At 38.4% G+C, this 23,737-nt stretch overlaps 1 protein-coding gene across 1 annotated transcript in view; it reads left to right on the forward strand.

Moving 5' to 3' along the window:
- The window catches only part of STMN2 (stathmin 2), an 80,243-nt gene that overhangs the window by 50,690 nt on the left and 5,816 nt on the right, over window positions 1-23,737 (forward strand). The window contains exon 4 of the mRNA XM_069100162.1: window positions 14,815-15,006. Within this exon, the coding sequence (XP_068956263.1) occupies window positions 14,815-15,006 (192 nt within the window). The remainder of the gene's footprint in view (window positions 1-14,814; window positions 15,007-23,737) is intronic.

Genomic DNA, 23,737 nt, shown 5'->3' on the forward strand with positions numbered 1-23,737 from the left:
CCTGGAGTCAGGAGGACCTGAGTTCGGATCCGGCCTCAGACACTTAACATTAAAAACTAGCTGTGTGACCTTGGACAAGTCACTTAAGCCCAATTGCCCTCCAAAAAAAGGAAAAAAAAAAGAAAATGCACACAAACTTCTGAAAAGCCATATTACCCTCTTGACAGAGCAGGCTAATCATGTCCTTGAGTGCTAGAAAGGCAATGTGTTGTTGTTTTTTTTAAGAATAGATTTTTATTGATCTCTTTTGCTTTTTTTAAACCAACTACCAACTTACCAACTACCAAATATTTCCTAATATATTTCTCTTCCTTCCTCTCTCAGAAAACCATCCTTTGTAACAGAATTTAAAAATGGGGAAAATTCAACTCAGCAAAACTAACCAATATATCAAAAAAATCTGACATTATATTGTCTTCTACACCCATAGTCATGTCTCTGCAAAGAAGGGAGTGGAAGAGGTGAAGCAATGGTTTTAGGAGAAAGCATTTCCACTCTCTGAGCCTTGATTTCCTCTTTATAAAATTACTAAATAATCTCTGATAGCAGAATACTCAAGGGTAAGTAGAAATTACAGTGAGGCAAAGATTAGCTTGATATAATGGAAAACCTCCTAGCATCTAAAGCCATCCAAAAGTGCAGTGGGCTGGACATGAAGTAGTGAGTTCCCCTATTATTCCAAGTCTCAAAGGGGAGAGTGTATGACCACTTGTTCTGTGAGTTTGAGTCATTACCACAGAGACCCAAAGTCTCAAGCATCCTCTAGGGGGCACCAGAATACCTCTTCACCCTTAATGGACCTTAGTGAAATGCTACCAGGACTAGCATATCTTAAGCATTCCTAGGCTTCAGCAGGATAGCCCCTTCTGGTTTGCTCCCACCCAAGACCATGTATTGCCTCCTAAAATGAGAATTTGAACCAGTTCAGTTGAACCAGAGTCTAACCAGAAGACATTCCTCCATCAGAAATTTCTTCCTAATCCAGGTATTCCTAAAAGCAAAAGAGGGGAAACATCTCTTGGTCTCTAAATGTGTTCATTTATTTTCTAAACCAAATAGGATCCCTGACAAAAAATACGCAATCTCCACAATTCTGAGACCATTTACTTATAACACTAATTTCATGGATGGCAAACATTCTAGATGGTAGTAAAATTAAATTCCCAAAATAGATTTATATGTAAGTAGAATACTGCGTATAGAAATCAGAGACAATTAAATCAAACTTATAGTTTACCTAAGTGACCAAAAAAACCTATAAGCACCTACTTTGTGCAAGGCACTTTGTAGTCACCATTAGAGAGTAAAGTGGTACAAAGAAGTAACAATTACAGACAGTACCCGCAAGGAGTTGCATTCTAGTTGAAGAGCAAAGATTTGCCCACATAAAAACCTAATTAAACCTAATTTGAGGCAGTATATGAATGCTAGATTAATGCTAAAAATAGAGTCTATGGGTGGGCTCTGTGGACTTAACAGAAGGCATAGCTATGATAGTAACTATGGATAGGTAGGCTTCTGAGAGGAGATAAGCCTTATAGGTAGGGTAGGATCTACAGAAACAAAGCAGTGGGGAAGACAGTCTAAGACATTCTGGGGACCTGGAAGACACCAATCCACCAGAAGCAAAAGGTTTGTGTAGGAAGTGATTGACGAGAATGGAAAGATAGTTTGAAACCAGATGGTACAGAGCTCTGAATATGAGACTAAGGAGTTTGGATTTTAACTTGTAAACCACAGGTAGTATGTTTGAAGGGTTATTGTTTTGTTTTATTTTGTTAGGGGAGAATGTAAAAGGTTCTATTTTATGCCATCTTACCTGGTGAGAGTGTGTAGAAGTGAATGGGGTTTGGAGGAAGCACAAGAGGGTATCTACTAGAGAAGGACCAGTTAAGAGGCCTTTGCAATGTAGAAAGTGAAAAGGTCTGAGCTAGGACAATAGTTTTAGAAAGAAAAAGAAAGGCACTGCTATAAGAGACATCACAAAAGAAGAACAGATACAGCTTGATAACTGAGCAGATACTGTATGAAGTCATAAGAATACCATCATCAAATATTATAAAGTCAAGAAAGGGAGCATGCTAGTTTGGAAGGAAAAGCAATGGGGTAACTTAAACATCATCATAATATCTATTATCATTTATAAAACATTTAAAGGTTTGCAAAGCACTTATGTTGAAACATTTAAGGAACAGGATGTGAAAGAGGTGAAGTTTGGCTCAATATTGAGAAATCTTCCTAATGATTTGATTAGCCCAAAAATGGGATAGGCTACCCAAAAGGAAGTGAGTTCCCCATCATTGAAGGTTTTCAAAAAGAAGTTGTGTGACCAATTCCTGGGGATGTTATAGAGAGGATTACTGTCCAGGAACAGTCTGGACTGGATGACCCCTAAAGTCTTTTCCAGCTGACACATTCTATTAATTTAAGACCCCTGATGTCCTTTCGATTTTTCTCTTAAGTAGAAATTCCCAACAAGTAACAAAAGATGTAATATTACTGTTCAGGAGAAAGTACAGGGCTAAAGAGAGTGCCCCCCACCCTCCATAGAGAAAGAATAGTCAACGCCATGAGAAAGGATGAAGAAGAAAGCAGCAAAAGAGAAGAGTAGAGGATTAAGGATGGAGCTTTGGAGCACACCTCCATTGAGGGAATGATGAATAGGAGGCATCAAAAGAGACAAGGAAGAATGTGTCAAAGGAGAAGATGGTTGAATACCATAAATACTAGTGAAGGAGAATCCCAAGAGGGGAATGGTCAACAGGGATAAAGGAGGAGGCAGATCGGCATAAATAGCATCACTTAGCACCAGATTAGGATGTGAGAAACCGTGGTTCTGCTCCCAACTCTGATGCTAACTCTGTGGCTTTAGCAAAGTCACAGTGTCTCTGGGTCCTTTTTTCAACATCTATGAAATGATGGAGCTGATCTTTAAGATTCTTTCCAGCACTAACATTTTATTTTAGAATGAGTACTGAGAAAGGGTCTTTTTTGTATTTTTTTTTTTGCTTTTTGGAGGGGGGAAAGGCAGGGCAATTGGGGTTAAGTGAATTGCCCAAGGTCACATGGCTAGTTTTGTGTTAAGTGTCTGAGGTCAGATTTGAACTCAGGTCCTCTTGATTCCAGGGCCAGTGCTCTATTCACTGTGCTACCTAGCCTCCCCTTTTATTTGTATTTATTTATTTATTTGCTTTTTGGAGGGGGGAAAGGCAGGGCAATTGGGGTTAAGTGACTTGCCCAAGGTCACATGGCTAGTTTTGTGTTAAGTGAGAAAGGGTCTTTTAATTGGATGAATGGAAAGTCATTGGTCAGCTTTGCTTCACCCTGAGGGTCAGCAAGTTGTCCCCAGTCTTATCATGTGCTCTCCTTCTTGCCTATATCCCCCTAATCTCAAGATGGAGAACTGAAATCAGGAAAAAGAAGGGTCTTTTTATTAAATAATAATGTAAATTTAGCTGGCAAGATAGAAAAGATTATCGAGTTATGATCTAACCTAGGTAGAGAAAGATAGGATTATAACCTACCATGTACTGGGTATTAAAATTCTCTTAATGCAGCCCAAGTTCATTTTACTTGAATTTTTTTGTTTTATTTTTTTGGCTACTATGTTATACTGTTGACTCATATGGAGCTTATAATCTAAAACCCACATTTTTTAGGAGAATTACTATCTAATGATGCTCTCCCCATAATGTATTTGAGACATTGATTCATTGAACCCAAGTGTAAGATTTTGCATTTGTCCCTATTAAATTTCACCTTATTAAATTCAGCCTAATGTTCTAGCTTGTCAAGATCTTTCAGAATCCTAACTCTTTGCTAGCTCTTCCTCTCCACTTTGTGCCATCTTCTGATTTGATAGGCATGCCATCGGTGCCTTTATCCAAGTCTTTGGTAAATGTTTTTAAAAGCATAGGACCATGACCAACTTTGATAGACTGGACTCCTCTCAGCAATGCAGTGATATAAGTCAATCCCAAAAGACTCATGATGGAGAGAAATATGTACATCCAGAGAAAGAACTAGAAAGAACTGAGTTTATATCCAGGTGGAAGCAAAATACCTGATCTTTTTCCTTCTCAAAAAAAAAAAGCATAGGACCAAGTATAGATCCAGTGGAGCACTGGAAACCTACTTCCATATTAACATCTTTGGGTCTGGCTACCAGGTGATCTCTTCATCATCTATTTCTCACCAAGTATTTCATCTAACTCTTTCCTTTGTTCTTATGTTCAACTTTTTCATACTTATTCTCGTATGCATCCTATGTGCTCCAATACATTGTCAAGTTGCTGAGGACAGAGACAAAGTCTTTAGTATCTTTAGTGCCTTGTACATAATAGATGTTTAGTGAATAATACAGTGGCCTGAGCACTGATTTTGAAAACAGAAAACTTGTGTTCAAATACTACCTCTGATTCTTACTGCCTGTGTGACACCAGGCAAACTATTTAGCTTCTGGGAAATGAGGGATGAAACCAAATGACCTCTGAAATCCCTTCCTACTTCACATGTATGAACCATAAATGATAGATTGAATTAAGGCACTTCAATAGTTTCCATAGAATAGTAGTGACAAGAACAAGATTATACAGGATTAAGAAATAGGTGATAAGGAAATGGAAACGGAGACTACAGATCATGTTAGAGAAGTTAGCAGTGAAAGGAAGGTGATCAGCAGCACCACCTTCAATTGACAGCAAAGTCATTTGAAAATAATTGGGCAGTACTTTCCAAAATAGGATATCTTAGATGTATATGTCTATACATAGTTATTTAAGGAATAAATAGTAAGAGATTGAATTTACTAAGGGCAGGAGTTTTGTCTTCATCTATTGGTATGCCCCTGAAATGACCCAGCAAAGCATCTTTTCAAATAAACATTCATTAATCACCAGTTGTGTGCAAGACACTTATGCAAAGCTTGGAACTCATCTTAGGGACAATAAGCACTGAATAAATATTTGCCAAATAAACTGGATGAATTAGAGACAGAGGAGATGATTGAGGGAGCCAGGTTCCAGGAAAGATGGAAAGGTAGGGGAATTAGAACACATATAAAAAGGGGGGGAGGGAAACAGAATGAAGACTTAACCTTGGAAAGAAGAAGCATCTCTTCTGAATCAAGGAAGAATGAAAGAAGAAACATATATATAGACATATTTTAAAGAAGAGAGGCAGGAAAATGAAGGAGTCAGCCCTAAATGAGTGAAAAAAAAATCTCATATTTGAATCATCATTCTGGATTTTGTATTTGTTTGTACATATTTTCCCATAATTTACTTTCTCATTAACTAGCTGATTTTTATCAAATTGGGGCCAATTTTAGAGTTTTAGGCTAATCCGTAAGCTTGATTTGAGGTTCAGTTTCCTATCTTGAAACAAAGCCATGGTCAGTAAAAGTTTCCAAATGGGCATATCTTCTGCAATTGCACTAAATTAGAGTTACAGTTTCACAACCATCCTAGTTTTCAATAGAAAAGATCACAGCATCAGCCTTGGATGATTTACCTCTCTGTGTGCCAGGAAAAAAAAAATCAGAATTACCACATGTGTGAGGAGAATACATCTGTTACAAGCCAGGGACCAGACTCAGAACACAAAAGGGCCACCTTGACTATGAACCAGGGACTTTTTTGTGGTTGATGAAGGGCTTCCAGTGATGCATCACAGCATGGACTTGAATTTACCTTGGTGCTCTGCACCTGCTGGTTCTGGGTAGCTCTCTTCTCCATCTGCCAACAGTATCTCAGCACTGGCCATCTGGCTGCTAGGTGGGAACATACTGCTTTGGGCACATTTGGGGCTGGAATTAATGCTGCTCCACTGATTGACTGGACCAAAAATAAATGTTAGGGGGAAGTTGTTGTGAAGGTTGACAAGTCTTTGTCTCTCCCCAGTCCCTGCCCTTGTTTAAGAAAACAAATGGTCACTTCCGTGAGACACCTGTTGTTTCTGAATCAGGAAATAATGAGGTAACTGCAGCCCAGATCTCCAAATCACAGTCCCCACCCTGTAACTGACTACATAGAACCAGATTAATTTTATTTTTTAGATAAAATTCTCAAACAGGGAAATGTAAAAATGCTTCTCTTTTAAAGTTTCACAATTTTTCAGGGTCTTTAAAATGTAATTTGGTAGGAAATAAAACAAGAGAGTTATGCCTACTAGGTCAATTACAAGTGACTGGAAATGAAACTTTTTTAAAAGGTAATAAATATAGGGGCGGCTAGGTGGCGCAGTGAGTAAGAGCACTGGCCCATAGTCGGGAGGACCCAGGATTGGTTCCAGCCTCAGATACTTAACACACACACACAAAAAATGCTAGCCATGTAACCTTGGGCAAGTTATTTAACCCCAATTGCTTTTTTTAAAAAAGGTAATAAATATATATGTACATATATATGTGTGTGTATACATACACACACATATATACACACATATGTATGCATACCTGTATGTATTTATGTGTACCCATATATATGTATATATACATACAATTAAATTTAGCCCTTAATCACTATTCCTGACATTCTCTTTTCATACTATGTGCCCTTTCCAATAATAATCATAATCTAAATATAATAAATAAATGATCCCCAGTAAACGACTCTTGCTGATATGTAGTTTTATTGTTGCAAAGCACTTTGAATGGTTTTTTTTTAACAGCCTCATGACAATTCTTTAAGGCAGACAGGGAAGGTATTATCTATTTCCATTTTACATATGGGAAAACTGAGGTGCAAGAGACCTTAATCCAAATCTCCTCACTCCTATATCCAATATTCTTTACATTAAACAGAGAGAGAGGTGTATGTATACACATACACATACATATATATAAAGTAGCTTGAACCTACCTAGAATTACTCTGAGTTAAACATTTAGAGAGTATTTCTCTCTGTAAGGAGGATGTCACATGAGCTGTGGAATCATGGAATCCTTATTTGCATAGTTACATAAGAGAGTAACACAGTGATTCTCTCTTAGCCTTTCAGCACAATCAACTTTTTGTTTGCTCTTTCTGGAGAGGTCATTCGAAGGGTCTTTGAAATGACTATAAATTTTTAAAATATATCTGACTCTTCACCATAGAATTCGCATAGCAGAATTTTTCTTCTATAATTATATCTCATTGACATTTCTTAACAAGGCACTGTTGGATTAAATTAGATGGACCTATTCTTTTTCTTAATGCAATTGGGTTAACAGCACTTTTTGTTGTTAAAACTTAAATCATTAATTATGTTTAAAGGAGCCTAACTCACTTGCCAAGATGTATAAATAGGGTACAGGGAGATTTACTTTTGGATAGACAGTACTTCATAACAAGTAATATATCCATAAACGATAGATATTAGACAAGAAAATGAAATAATAGAAGATAAATTCAATCGAGAAAAGAAAAGCAAACTGGCAATAACTGAAATATAGACCTTCATATTCCTTCTAACTCATGTATATATAGAATGTAATAGAGTTTTAGATACCACTTAACTCAAATTTATCTTCCATTTTCTTATTGTGCTAATTAAACTCCTATAACTAGTACTATAACTAATGACAGTAAATGACTCTGGAACATATCAGAAGTGCTACTAAAATGTACAATAACTCTTTTCTGTGTCTCATGATTTTCTTCCCCATATACACTACAGAAGATATTATATCTGTAATATGGAGTCCAGTGTGGGATTTACGTAAAGATAAAACATTCTACAATAAGTCACATCCCTTTCTTTAAGAGAAAGTGTAAAGAGGATCTTTGTCTTCCAGAATGTCATGGTTAACATTTATTTTCTATAAATATTATCCTCCTGACATTGACATTACATCAGTGAGCCATTATCTTGCTCTATTATTCTGTCCTACTGACCTTCTATCTTAGATTAATGCCTTTCTGATATGCTCCAAGGTTGAAGAATTTTTCTCTAAATGAGCTCATTTTAACAAACCTCAGCAAATTCTGCCTCTGGATTAGTTCAAAATCATCCAAGTCATCAAGTATTTCCCCTTTGCAAATAGTCCCTCACATGCTTAGTTCAGAGTTTCAAGTTAGAGCATTTTGCCTCCCCTAAAATGGATGTTCCTCTAGGTAAAATGAATTTTGATTCCACATCCTTGTGTTGAATCATGGCTCATTTCAACTCAACATTTGAAGGTAATAGAGGCACCAAAATTTAAAACAATTTCCTCATGAGGTGGAGAGGCTGGAGGGCTGAATTCAGAGGGTAACAGAAACAAATTCTCCCCCAGCAACTAACACCAGAAAATAATAAATAAGACTGCCCAACCCTTGGGCTGGTGTTTGAACAATGAAAGATTTGAGATGATAATAACTTCCTCTCTCTGTTGTTAGTAGGGAAGTACTCAAGACTGGTGAAAAAGACCAGTCTAGGTGTCTTTATTTTAGGACAGGGGTTCTTAACTTTGGTCCATGAATTTGTTTCCTGAATATTTTCGATAATTATATTCCAATGTAATTGCTTTCCTTTGTAATCCTTTGACTTCATTTTATGCATTTCAAAATGTTACTCTGAAAAGGGGTTCGTGACCTTCATCAGACTGAGCTATGATGGAAAAAAAAAAGTTAAGAACCACTGACTTAGGAGCAAAGAGCTAGTGAACAAACTCCTAATAAGGTATCATAATATTGAGAAAGGCTGGAGGTTTTGCCCCCGTTTAAAACACCCCCTATTCTACACTTCACTACAGATAATGGAGTCCCAGCATGCATTATGCAGTGAACACAAAAGTGGATGCAGACTCCTTCTGGTATATAAGAGAGGTAATATGAGTAATCCAGAGACATAAACAGTGCCCAGGGAGGGTGACCTGACCTACTTTTCCTGGCCTTTGTTGTTGGCAAGTGAGAACACACTTACAGTCACATTCTTCACTACCTTAGAGCTGAATAAATGTCCAGAAATTCTTGGAGCCTAGGGAGACATAATCTGATTTAGTTCTGAATGACTCTAAAAGTACCAATCCCATTAATAGAGCCAAATTCTGCACTCCGGACAGTGCATAAAATCCACATTGATCATAGTGGGAGTTGTACATTCATTCTCAGAGATTCAATTTGGCCCCACAAGGCTAGAAATCTGAAATTATATCCTGCCACCAACTTGCCCTATTAAATTCCTATCGACTTTTCTTCTCATACTCATTTCCCAGTGTGCTTTTCTCACTATTTGGCTTTTTTGAATAGGAAAATTATCATCATAAATATGAAAATAAAATAAAATTAATTTTAGTATTAACACTGAAAAATTAGAATAGTCAGAATAGTTTTGAGTGCCAAAGTTCCAAGTCAAACAGTTGTGGCCTCATGCACTGGTATACAATACATACATACATACATACATATACACACACACACACATATATATATACATTTACATATACATACATGGATATATGTGTGAATATACATATATGCTCAAAGTATTTCAATATAAATGGTTTCCTTTGCAATTCTTTATATTTTATTTGATGTATATAAAAACATTATTCTGAGTAGAGTCCATAGATTTAACCATTTTGCCAATGGGAGTCTGACCATTAACCTGCACCCCCCCCCCCAAAAAAAAAAAGTTACATGGAGAGTACAGAGGCAAACAGCAGGATAAATGATCCCTATCCCTTTTATCACCTATTCCCCTGCTTTTTCTACCCCACTCCCAAAACTAACACCCTGTATTTCTAGATGGAATAACTGACTGGTTCCTTCAAAGCAAGGTTAAGTTAGAGAACTCTCAGGGATCTAAAGTAATTCTGCATCTACTTCAGGGATTTAGGTTTGGTTCAAGAATAGGCAAGGGTTCCAATTCAATCCGTCATCCTGAAGATCACTGAATCCTGGTTCTGCAACTAACAAAGAAGGTTGTCCAGATTAGAGATGGCCCAGTCCTAGATTGGACCCTCTGGAGTAAGAGATCAAGGTATCTTTCCCCTTGACCATTTGCTTTCTGCTTTTTCTCTTACTGTGAAACTGCCTTACAACTTAGCCCCATTCCCTGGCTCTCTCTTTGTCCAGCAAGGTGATGTAGAGGGAGAAAACCACAGTCAGTCTTAAGAGCTCTCCAAATTCATTCCCTGCCTCTTCTAAGTAGACATGAGGCAGTGAGACTCCGATAAGCCTTCACGTGTGGCTTCATGCCACACAGCAATGACCATATTCAACACATTGACCCAAGTTACTATTTGAGCCTTTTCAAAATGTAGTAATGACCATAGTGAAGAATAAAATAAAACTTTAATAATTGTATTTCAATGTAATTGGTTTCCTTTGTAATCCTTTTATTTCATTTTATGTAATTCAAAATGTTACCCTGAAAAGAGATTCATGACCTTCATCGGACTGGACCATGTTAAAAAAAAAAAAAAAGGTTAAGAATCACTGGCTTAGCAGCAAAGGACTAGAGGAAGTAAATGTCTGGAGGAAGATTCAAACTCAGGCCTTCCTTAATCCCAGCCGATTCTATCCATGACACCAAGGGTTCTTAACCTTTCTTGTGACATGGAACCCTTTGGCAATCTGGTGAAACCTATGGTCTGAATCCTTCTCAGAATAATGTTTTTAAGTTCAAAAAAATTTTTAAAACATAGTATTACAAAAGGAGCCAATTATGTTGAAATAGAGTTGTCAAAATGTTTTCAAAACAAGCTCCTGGATCCCAAGTTAATAACCCCTGCACTACATACACCAAGCTGCTTCTTGAGTATAAGAGTTTTAAAAGCCTTTTCTATGAGATATAAGAGAATAAGGAAGTGATGGGCCCTTCAAAAAGGTTCTAATGATGACAGTAAAAGTATATGAAGCAGGTAGCAATGATTGATCTCCTTTTTTCTTAGCATGGTATGGTGGAAAGTATTCTGTATTTTTCAGCCAATCAACAAGCATTTATTAAGCTTTTGCTATGTGCCAGGTACTGTGATAAGTGCTCAAGATGCAAAGAAAGGCAGAAGACATTCTCTGTCCTCAAGGACCTCACAATCTAATGGAGGAGACAGCACACAAATAACTATGTACAAACAAAATACATACAAGATAAATTGAATATCATCAACATAGGAAAGACACTAATGTTAAGAGGTCTCAGGAAAGTCTTATAGAAGGTGGGATTTTAGTTCGTACTTGAAGGAAGCTGGAAGGCTGAGAGGAGGAGGGAGAGCATCCCAGGCTTGGGGGATGGCCAGGAGAAACGTACAGAGTTGGCAGGAGTATCTTGTTGCTGGAACAGCAGGCAGGACAGTGTGTTGAATCAAAGAGTATGTGGGGAAGGTGTAAGAATACTGCAAAGTTGGGGGAGGGGAGGGAAGGTTAGGAAGATTTTTTAACACCAAATAGAGGATTTTATGTTTGATCCTGGAGGTGATAGTGAGCCACTGGAGTTCACTGAGTAGGGAAGAGACATGGTTAGACCTGAGCTTTAAAAGGAAGATCATTTATCAGCTGAGTGAAGGATGGATTGGAGTGTGAAGAGACTCATGACAAGAAGACCCACCAGAAAGCTAGTGCAAGGATCCAGGAGGGAGGTGATGAGGCCTTCACAGGAGGGGGAGGGAGCAGGATTTCAATTTGGTTCCTGTCTCTCACTGCCTGTATAACTCTGGACCAATCACTTTACCATTCTGAGTTTCTGTTTCTTCGTTTTAAAATAAGCAGGTTCACTATATGACCACTACGATCCTGTTCAACTCTAAACTTGTAATCTTTGTTTCAGTTTAACCTTCAATATTCTATTAGTCCCTCTCCAGAGGTGAACTGTTTTCATCTTAAAATATGAGTGGAATGCATTGACACAAATGATTCCACTATTTCAATGGTGTTTGGTACCAAATGCTCTCTTTATGCAACTATCTGAAGTCTGAAAAATTGTCAGTAGATTTGTTTTCCTCCCAGTTAGAGTGGTCTCCATTAGGGCTTTCAATAATACTCACTGCTTAACTTAAAAGGCCAAAAAGTGTCTAAATTAAAATCTAATATTGCATATCACTGCCATTTATAAGGATTCCTTTTGAAGTCTCAACCTGGAGCATAATCCAAGCCAGAAAACAAGATGTTAGTCAGCTATTAAAGATAGGTGTCAGAATCACGTATGACTTTTCCCTCACTTTGATCTAGTAAATTTGTTGACAAAAATGTGGCTAATTATTTCCATGAATTTCCCTACATATTTTTTATACTTTTACATCTTGTTTCCTTTTTTTAGTACAATCTTGAGATCATTATAAAAGGAAAAAATACCAATGAGTCAGATCCTTCTGGGTGAATAATCTACTTCTTGGGTATAATTTATGTCTTTTCAAAGCTCACTAACTCCTTCTTGCCAGAAGGAAAAGAATTCATTATATGAGAGGTCATCCTTTAAAGATCTTTCCAAATGTGTCCAGATGATACCGAAGGAATCAGGAAATGTCTGCCTTCCACATCTAAAAGAAATATCTGTAGTTATAGAGTCCACCTATTATGATCTATGGCTTTTTTTTTCTTTATATCCAGTGCCCAGCACAGTGCCAGGTACATAGTAGATGCTTAATAAATGGTTGTTGATTGATTGATTTTGCCATCTCATTATGACAGGCTCATTTTAAAATTCTCATAGAACCCAGGGATTATCTCTTTTCTTCTGTCCCCTGACCGCTCCTTCAATAAACCAGCAAGTACTTACTGAGTAGGCTCAGCACTGTGGACAGTTAGGTATATAAGAAGTGGCCCCTGACCTGTAAGGGACACAAGACTAACACATATAAATAGTATATAGCTATATCAGATGTGACTATAATCCAAAAGGACTGATTCTACAATCTACCATGGAAAAAACAATTCCATTAACTACCAAACTATGAAGCTCAGACAGTAAGAGTTGTAGGAGTTCATAGAATATGAGTTCCTATTGCATTCAGAGAGTGGAGTGGGGTTGGGGCACAACAGGAGGGGAAGAGAAGAGAACAAGTATTTATTTATTTGTTTGTTTGTTTGTTTATTTATTTACTCAGAACCTACTATGTGTGCCAGGTACCATACTAAACATTTTACAAATATTATCTCATTTCTTCCCTCACAACAACACTGTGAGGTAGGTAATAATATTATTCCCATTTTGTAGTTGAGGAAACTGAGTGGTTAAACTGGTGGTTACATAATTTGCTCAGGGTCACACAGCTATGTGGGACTGGATTTAAACCCAGGTCTTCCTGAGTCCAAGGCCAGGGCTCTAGTCACTGAATTACCTCATTCCTCGTACCTGATTTCAGAACTTCAAGGGGAAGGTGAGACTTAATCTGGGCTTCAAAGAATAGCAGGGAGAGGAGTGGAGGTAAAACAGTTCTGGGTGAAGAAAACAATCTAAGTGTGGCTATGTGCTGATGTGCATGCCTGAATGGAATGGCTTTTTTCTGATCTTGCCCTAGACCTTCTCCCAATGGCTACCCATTCCTAGAATGAACTCCATCCTTCATAAACCTAGCTCAGCCTGTGAAAAACCTTCTCTTCCTTCAAGGTCTAGCTCAGGTGCCACTTCTAATAAGAGCACTTCCCAGGCAAATGCCATCCTTCTCTCCAGGAATCTCCTAGGCCTCTGCTGGAGGCTTCCTACAAACTCAATCACTTTTTACTTTTTAACTTTTTTTTTACATTTTCAGTAGAGAGGAAGATCATGTATACTGGGGGGTCATCCAAAAAGAGAAGAGTTTGGACTTAAATGGCCTGAGGATGCTGGATAGGATTTAGACAGAGGGGAAAGAGGAAGGGAGATCAACACTTCTGAACAATTCCTCAATTCTAACCTCAACCCCTAGTTCTATGAACCCAAGATTATGTCATTTTTTTCATCTTTGTAGCCCCAGAACCTAATACCTTGCATGTAGTAGGTGTTTAATGTTTATGGAATTAAAGTGAGGAGAGTGTGCTATTTTGGAAATCAGAGGACCTGGATCTGTGTCCCAACTATGCCATTTACTAGCTATATGACCTTGGGCAAGTAATTTCCCTTTCTGAACCCATTTCCTCATCTTTAAAGTAAAAGGGTAATATTAAATAGCCTCTAAAATCCCTTCCAGATGTAAATCTATGATCCTATATGGATTATTAAATTGAATTGACCTTATCCCATTGACACATTCCTTGAACCACAAAATCCTAGGAAGAGGTAGCCTGGATGGAGATTCTATTCCAAGCACCCATCTCCTCCAGGACAATGAATCTCCACGGGGGCTCAGAGGATCCAAGAGAGACATTAGAAGGAGATCTTTTGCCTGTGAGTGCTCAAATAGACATCCAGCCATCCTGATCTCTAAGTGGAACGCTAGGCTCATAAAAAAGGGAGGGGCTGTAAAAGAAGACTGTCAGTTTAGCTATTCCCATTGGTGAGATGTAAAAGGCTCCCACACAGCAAGGCGTTACAGCTGGCCAAAGAACAATGCAGCAGGAAACCAGGCCGGAACTCTCCCCAGCCCTCACCCATTCTTCTCTGACCTAAATGGAATGTTGGCATCCAATGATTAATTAAAGCACTTTATGTTGTATAAATGCTTGACAGCAATGTCTAAAACCTAGTCAGCATAAGTTTAAGTGCTGCTTCTTTTAAGATAGCTTGCCCAAAGCAAAAATCCACAGCTGAAAACATTCTTTCTCCAGTTAACCGTGTGCTAGCAAAAGCTCTGAGCAATACCTCACTGAGCAACATTGATGAAGGAGGAGAGGGGTATTATTTCTCATAGAGCTCTCTCCACCCCAAGTCGATAGCCCATTCTTCTGACAGGTTTGCATTTGGATGATCGTCAGCGGGATATGTTTTTCTCTCTCAGTCTCAGGAGGCCCAGGTGCTGAAACAATTGGCAGAAAAGCGAGAGCACGAGAGAGAAGTCCTTCAGAAGGCTTTGGAAGAGAATAACAACTTCAGCAAAATGGCAGAGGAAAAGCTGATCCTGAAAATGGAGCAGATTAAAGAGAACCGCGAAGCTAATTTAGCTGCTCTTATTGAGCGCCTTCAAGAGAAGGTAAGGGGGCATTGTTCTTGTGGGAGAGACAGGAAGCTTGTAACTCCAGCTGTTGTCATCCAATGGGAGAAAGCTCCACTCCAAAGCAAATGAGGCATCAGGCCGAAAGAAGTAAATCAACTGCGCCTCTCTCCTGTGTTTGTCTTGATGGGTCCTCGCAGAGGAAATTGTTTGGATGCTTTTGCTTCGGGGACATGTTAATGTGGCCTTGGAATATAGAAATTGCAGGGCCACACCATTATCATCCCTGAATCAAGGGAAAATAGGGGAAAGGAAAATGAGGAGATTCATTAACATATGTAGGAACGAGAGTAAAAATTAGGCTGATGAAAACATTAAAATTTACCTTTACCATGCCTGTTTGAGGCTGTGTTGCATAGCAGGTAGAGAGTTGGCCTCAAAGCCAAAAAGACCTGGGTTCACCTCCCATCTCTAACATGTAGTGGTTGGTTAAAAATGAGCAAATCATTTAACCTCTCAGTGATCTAGGCAACTCTCTAAGGTAATAAGGTGAAGAAGGGTGCCAGTATCTGCACTGATGGATGGAGTTTCCTCCCTTGAAATTACTTATACCATGAAAATTGCAGGTCAGGTCCCTATCTCTGTCATATGCCTAGTTATTTCAAAGAAGAAGAGATTTAGTATTCAGCAGAATGCTTCTTTCTGACATCTCTGGGGCCACCAAGCAATAAGATGGGAGAGTAGAGTTCTTTCTCTCCTCCGCCAGCTAGGTTGCTAGGCAACCTTGAGCCAGCCACTTTCCTTCCATTTTGTTATCAGTTCAGCGGTGGGAAACGTTGGATGAAAGGTCAGGAAAGCTCAAGGCTCATTCTGATAGACCTGGAGGAGCGAGAAACAGAGTAGTCATCCAGAAGGAGGACATCATTCCTTCTGCCCCTCCATTTCCCTTTCTGGATCTTAACAACAACAACAAAAAGCAACTGGGTATTACCTTATGTGCAATACTCAGTGCCCTGCCAGGAGGTAAATGTTTGCGACTGGAATGGTAATTGCATGAGTTTTTCTATATTCCAAGTATCCTCGAGCTATCCTGCAATAAATGAAGACTGTATTTACATTAGTGACAGTTTGGGAATGGTCATATTTGTAAAACATGCACACTCACGCAGGCACGCACAGCACACATGCACACACACACACACACACACACACACAGCCCCTTCTCATTCCATTTGCAAAATCATTTACCCTCTTCTACTAGAGTTTTCATCCTTACTTCCAAAAGGTGATGAGGTTCTACAAATTGCTTTGTCTTGCATACTGCAAATCTTTTCCCATTCCCCTATATGCAATTTAATGTTTCCAAACCAACTCCCCACCTCAATACCCCTCCACACTCTCACCTGATTTCCTTCCATTGTGCACTCTCTTTAATAGCCCCTAACTACATCACTCTGCCTTCTGCAATAGATTCCTGGTTGTGGACCTAAGTGCTAGACTGAGCTGTTGCTGTTTTATGGCTTCTTCTCACAACATAGGCCTAAAGATATTCTCAGGCAATGTGGCTTCCTTTAGGCAGGAATATTTATGCAATAATGATCTTCCTGAAACAACTTCACCATGACTATCCAACATTAGGTAGCAGTTCTCCTCTGAACAAAGGACAAACCTGAGCCTTGGACAAACACACTTAGGCAAATAAAACAGCACTCCTAGAGACATATGGGTCATTCATGATGATTCTTATACCAGAGGCCGAAAGCAAAGATTCTACTTGGAGTGGGGGAGGGGGAAGACCTCTTTTCAAGATTTAAAAAATAAAAAGTATTCCAGGTATTAGTTATTTCCATGCTTATAGTTTAAATTTCATTCTTGATCCTATTTCCTTGAAAATAAGTTCATTGTTGAATAGAGCACCAACCCTGGAGTCAGAAGGACATGAGTTCAAATCCTGCCTCAGACACTTGACATACTTACTACCTTGAGCAAGTCACTTAACTGCAATTGTCTTGCCTTCCCTACTCAAGAAAGAAAGAAAGAAAAGTTCATTGTGATCTCATTGTAAATTTTCACCTTGCACTGTAATTATATTTCATAAAGAATAACTGGAAGATTTGACATCTACCAACAAGATTTTTCCTGTGATAGAAAGTAATCATCATCACTTAGTCAGGCTAGTGCTTATGGCCAATCCTGTTATAAATCTGAAATAGCAGGGTTTTGTGCTGGGATTAATGGTTTAGCCCAAATGGACTATAGCAGCAGCTACAGCCACACTAGCATTCCATAGCCCAAGCATACAGCAGTTATATCTAACAGGATATTTGTTCCTTGTCCAGGGTACCTGAGAATTGATGGAATTTCACCTTTTTCAGTTTTTGACAACTATCTCATAAATTCCTGTTTTCATGATAGATAGAATGCCAAACGTGGGGAGTCAGGAAGACTCATCTTGCCTGAGTTCAAATCTGGCTTCAGACACTTTCTAGCTGTGTGACCCTGGGCAAGTCACTTAATCCTGTTTGCTTCGGTTTCCTCATCTGTAAAATGAGCTAGAGAAGGAAATGTCAAACCACTCTAGTATCTTTGCCAAGAAAACCCCAAATGGGATCACAAAGAGATGGATGTGACTGAAAATGACTGAACAATAAAAACTCAATTAGTTTTTTTCTTTTAGTTGGCACTCTGAACCTCTTTCCTCCTTGAATGTATGAAAAAGAAGAACATTTTCAGAGAGTTTGGAGCCCCTGATTTACTATATTTTTTCTTAGTATTTGACAATTTTTAATGTATTCTAAATGTCTTAATCTATAGGAGTGAATTCATTACTATCATGCTCCTCAAATTAAAAATGAAAACTATAATAGCTGACATTTATATAGTGCTTTAGAACTTCTAGAGTTTTTCCTGCAGTATCTCATTTGAGCCCCTCACAACAATTCTGTGAATAAGAATTAAAGATATTATTATCCCCATTTTGCAGATGTGGAAAATGAAGATCAGAGACTTCCCTGCAGTCTCTCAACTAATTAATATCAGAGGAAGAATTAAACTCCAGCTCTTCCTAAAAAAAGTCAAGTCCTGAGCTCTATCCACTATCCCAAGCTGACTAAAAGAAATGGAAAAAAATAAAAACAAGAGTATTGATAGGAATAATATGGATCATAACAGCCAGGGTGACACCTACTCTGTTAAAAATGACTATATCCTAACTGTTCACTGAAACATTGACAGTTAATCCTCATGATTGATGATAGTATATAGTAATAATAGGGAGCATTTCTGTAGACCTTTAAGTTTGCAAAGCACTTTAAATACATTGACATTTGATTTTCACAACAATTCTGTGAGGTAGCTGCTATAATTATTCCTACTTTACAAGTGAGGAAAGTGAAGCTTAGAAAAGTCAAGCAACTTGCCCAAAGTCACACAGCTACTAAGTGTATGAAGCAGGATTTCAACTCACCTCTTCCTGACTCCAAGTCTAGTGAGCTACTATTTAAAAGCATTTATTGAGAGTTGATTATGTACTTAGCACACTGGAGTGGGAGGAGAGTACAAATAGATAACCTCTTGCCAAAAAAGTTTGCAATCTGTTTCAGGTGTGCATGTGTTGTCTCCTTCAATTTATATTGTTGACTGAAAGAAACCCAGAAATCTCTCAGGACCTCAACTAAGTAGCACGTATCTATCAAATAAAGGCCCCCTCAGCAGATAAGCATTCTCTCTTTGGTGGCCACAAATTATACTGTGATATCCATTAGTTTTGTAGTCATTTCTTTTTCTGCCTGAAAAGGAAAATGTGGCACCCCCTTTGACTTCATCTCTCTAGTTATATCATCCATTAAAATGTTTGATTCTTTACACAGAGGAGGATCAGATTTGAAGGAAGGCAGATCAAGAGCACGTATTTATGAGGCTATAGCACAAAGACTGCTTCTTTATGCTGATCTCTTTATCTCTAATTGCATTCAGAGCTCAAAATTTAATTGACAAGTCACAGTTAGTGCCTGTATAGTCTACTCTGGCTTAATAAAACATATTAATGTTCTTGGAATCCTGAGTTAGAAGAAACCATAGTCCACCCCTACCCAAATCCTATCTGCATCCTGAGTCTCTGCTTGAAGATTTTGTATGATGGATAACTCACTGTGTACCAAGGTTCTATTCCGCTTTTTTTTGTTGTTGTTGTTAAGCAAGTTACATGGCCAGTTATTTTCGGGTGTGGTGCTGAGTGTCTGAGCCTGAGATTTGATCTCCAGGTTATCCCAACACTGGAGCCAGTGCTCTTACTCGCTGAGCCACCTGGATGCCCCTAAGCAATTGGGGTTAAGTAACTTGCTCAAGGTTACACGGCCAGGTGTTTCTGGGTGGGTGCTAAGTGTCTGAGCCCGGGATTCTATCTCCAGGTCATCCTGACACTGGAGCTGGTGCTCTTACTCATTGTGCTACCTGGCTGCCCCTCTATTCCACTTTTATAAAGCAGAAATTTTAAGGTTTTTTTCCCCTTATGATAAACCAAAATCTCTTCTTCTATAATTTTTACCCATTGGTCCTATTTCTGTCCTTGGGGGCTAATAACAAGTTTAATCCCCTTTCCCATGATAACCCATTAAATATTTGACAGTCATCCTGTCCCCACCGAAGTCTTCTCTTTTTGAGCCTAAATATTAATGCATTATAATCATGACGTGTTGTTTATTTGCTTTACTTGTCTTATAACCTTCTCAAAAAATGAGATCAGACTTACATGATTTATTGTTAATAAACCCCTTTTGACTCTTAGCAATTGTCTCCTCCTTTTGAAATGCTTAGAAGTCATCCTTTTAATAATTCATTCTAAAAATTTTACAGATATCAAGACCAACTCTCAAGTCTTTATTTTAAAGCATCCGTTCATTCAGCATTTATTTATTAAACGCTTACTATGTGCCATGCTTTTTGGTAGTCGCTGAGGAACTAAAGACAAAAATAAAAGCCATGCCCTCAAATATTTAGCTTACATTTATTGAAGGTTACTACATGTATAGAGGAAAGAAAATATAAGATATATACAAAGATGATACAAAGGTCTCAAGGCCACTGGAACTTCAAAAGCAGGGGGAATGACATGATCAAACTCTAAGAAGGCAAGGGTCATCAGGTCCCATGATTTCCATCATCTTTGTTTTACCATTTAGTTCTTCCTGACTGATAAGAATAAGGTCCAAAATCGACGTTCCTCTCATCACTTCCTTCTTCTGAAAGATTAAATTATCTGCAGGGTAAAGAAAGAATTTATTGACTGATCTAATTTTAGCACAAAGAAAACTCCAAAGAGATGGTCAGATAGATGAAATCACCTGTCATAACTTTCTACTCTTAGCAATGCAAATGAATCTGTGATATCTCCAGGAAGGGGGAGGGGGAGGTAGGAATTGGACCACTGTACTGGTTGTCCCCAAATTTCGCCCCCTTCAAGAAGGGTGGCTGGTGTGTGACCCTGGGCAAGTCAGTTCACCTCTATTTGCCTCAGTTTCCTCACTTATAAAATAAGAATAATAATGATATCTAACTCAAGGTTGTTATGAGGATCAAAAGAGATAATATTTATTTTTTCTAAGTGCTTGTCATATTGTAGGTTCTATACAAAAGCTTTTTCACTTCTTTTCCTTTTTAGTGTTGGGAATCAGACTTGTGGGTCATGGGTTGAAGTTACTTATTTCAATGAACCTCTAGATTAAATTTCTCACCATTTCTGCAGCAATGTGGTGAGGAATAGAAATCAATATAATCCATGCACCCACCCCCTCCAAAAAAGAAGAAGAATGACTAGATGATACAGTAGATAGACTTGGTGTCAGGAAAACCTGAGTTCCATTTCAACCTCAGACACTTGCTTAGCTGTGTGATCCTGGGAAAGTCACTTAAACTGACTGCCTCAGTTTCTTCATCTATAAAAACGAGGAAAATAATAGCACCTACCTTCTAGGCTGTTGTGAAAATAAAATGACATATTTGTAAAGCACTTTGCCAAATTTAAAATGCGATGTAAATGCTAGCTGCCGGTATAGTTGTTGTTGTGGTTAAGAATGGAGGCCTTGCTGAATATACTTAGTGCCCAGACAAGGTTAAGGGATCTGTTGCTCCTCCTAAGTTCAAGCCTAAGGGCTGCCAGGATGACCCATCTCTGATTTTTGAGGCAAATAAGAGTCTCACCTTCAGGAGTGAGAGGAACAAGGAATCCTGGCATGTTTAATATAAGCTCTGAGCAATTTCATCAAGGCTCCTTCCTGTTCATAGCCAAACGACTTTCAATCTAAGTAATCACATTTAGGTGTCCCATGGAAATGTTAAAAATTAAATGTTTGTATAAATTAAATGCAAAATAAAACAAACTATTTACTTGTGATTGTTCATTACACCTCTAATCATGTAGCCAGTTCTAAATGGAGAACATTATAGCTGTTGTTATAGTGGTAATAGCATCATATACTATGATATAGTAGCAATAATAAAACTAAATATTTTCTGTGAGAAAATAAAATTCAGCCATGTTTCCCCCAAGAGACAGCTTTGAGCACCATCCAGTTACCTCAATTTTCTATTTATAATCACATATCCACAGTTAATAACAAAAACAACAATAATAGCTTAATTTGAATAGTACTTTACATGCATTATATCCTCTGAGCCTCACAACAATCCTGTGAAGTAAAAAGTGTCAGTATTATCCTAGCAGTGATAAGAAAACGAAAGCTGAGAGAAGTAAAGTGGCTTACTGAGTGTCATAGCAATTAAACAAGAACAAAGCTGGGCCCCAAGTCTGGGTATCCTGATTCCAAGGGCTAGGCTCTATTCAAGGCAGGGAAACCAAACCATAGTGCTTCACTGTAGTAATAACTAGACTTTCTCTAAGCTTGAATAAAAAAGTCAAATCGGCAAGGACTTATTAAGCACCTGTTATGGGCCTGGCCCTGTGCTGTGTCAAAGACACAAAGAAAGGAAAAACAAATAAATAACCACAAAAAAATCCAACAACAACCCACCACCATCGAGTTCCATTAGCTGTAACCGACATTCATTGTGTACATCTTGGCCTTTTCCTCCCCTTGTCATTTTTATTTCAAAATCTTGCTTAGATGGTAAAACTACCCCATTATTGCCATTGAATATGCCCTGAGTGACTGATGAAACTCCTCAAAAACAGATAGCAGTATCTGGTAACCAATATCCAATAGGAACAGAGATAGGAATTAGAACTGTGACTTCGTTGCTGTAAGGGATTCCTGGGTGAGAAAACTCGCAGTAGTGAGGCAGGTCAGCGCCTTCTCTGACATGTATAGTTTTAAAAAGCTGCCAATAGCACTGAGAGCTTAAGTAATTGGCACAGGGTCACACAACCAGTATGTGTCAGAAGTAGTACATGACCACAATTCCTCCAGCTCACTATATCTTATTCCTTCTCTCCAGTATCCCATATGAGCAACCCAAGTTCCAGAGTGTCCTTGCAGGGTTGGGTTTGTTTATTTATTTGTGTGGTTTTCATTGCTTTGTCACCACAAAGTAAGAAGCCTGAAAGAGCAAACTAGCATAACAATTTTCATTTCTGTGGCTGTATATAGGTAATAAAATGAACAACAATGGCTCACAGTCATACAGCCTTGCAGTGTTTTATACTCACTATTCCTGATACAGCTTAGTTCATGACCATTCATGATCCAGGCTAGTGTCATCTTCAGGATATGTGGACTTAACAGAGCAGTCCATGATCTCTTATGTATCACACTGACTTTGTGGTTCGAGGGTACAATCAATAGCATGAAGAACCTCATAGGTGGATGTTCCAAGGAGATCTGCTGATAGACAACCTACTGAGTTAAAATAGAATCATGGAATGTAATGAGCTGAAAATCACTTTAAAGGTCATTAAATTCAGCCTCATCATTTTATAGATGAATTAACTGAGACTAGGAGGGGATCTGGGACATGTTCGACTAACATTTGTGTTTAACCCAAAGCCCAAGCTCTGTTTGTTTGGTTTTCTTTTTTTTTTTTTACTTTCAAACCCAATGATTTTTTTGTTACATGAAGCATTCTTATCAGTACAAAAATTCAATGTAATTCTAGATTCCAGATCTTTTGTTATACCCTTGGGTACAGATTGTGAAAGAATAGCCAAAACTAGCTGTATTGTACCAACCTCTTTCATTCCATTGATGATGGGGAATCAGTGTGAAAAGATATCATTTTTTTTTAATTTTTACGCAATTGGGGTTAAGTAACTTGCTCAAGGTTACACAGCCAGGTGTTTCTGGGTGGGTGCTAAGTGTCTGAGTCCGGGATTTGATCTCCAGGTAATCCTGACACTGGAGCCGGTGATCTTACTCGCTGTGCTACCTGGCCGCCCAAAAAGATATCATTAACTATAACTTTGATGAGCTTTTTTTCTAGTAGTCAAACTTCCTTAATTGATTGACAAACATTTATTAAGTGCTGTGTGTGAGACAGAGATGAAAGAAGGGGAAAAGAGAGTGTAGGGGAGGGAGAGAGAAGAGGAAGGAGAGAGAGGACAGAGAGGAGAGGAGAGGAACAGGGGAGAAGGAGGGGAGAGAGGGAGGGATCGAGAGAAAGGGGATGCAGGGTATACAAAGACAAAAAATGAAAATCCCTGCTGTCATGAAGCTTACCATCTTGTGGGATCTACTTATCATAGCAAATACTTCAGTAGAATCAAAGGTTAACAGAGAAGATAGTGCTGCTCTGTAATTCCCTACTGGCTGCGTAGGAT

The sequence above is a fragment of the Petaurus breviceps genome, unplaced genomic scaffold (assembly GCF_028583685.1).
Source record: "Petaurus breviceps papuanus isolate PSGF00001 unplaced genomic scaffold, PetGlider_PUasm1.0 38, whole genome shotgun sequence".
Taxonomy (NCBI): domain Eukaryota; kingdom Metazoa; phylum Chordata; class Mammalia; order Diprotodontia; family Petauridae; genus Petaurus; species Petaurus breviceps.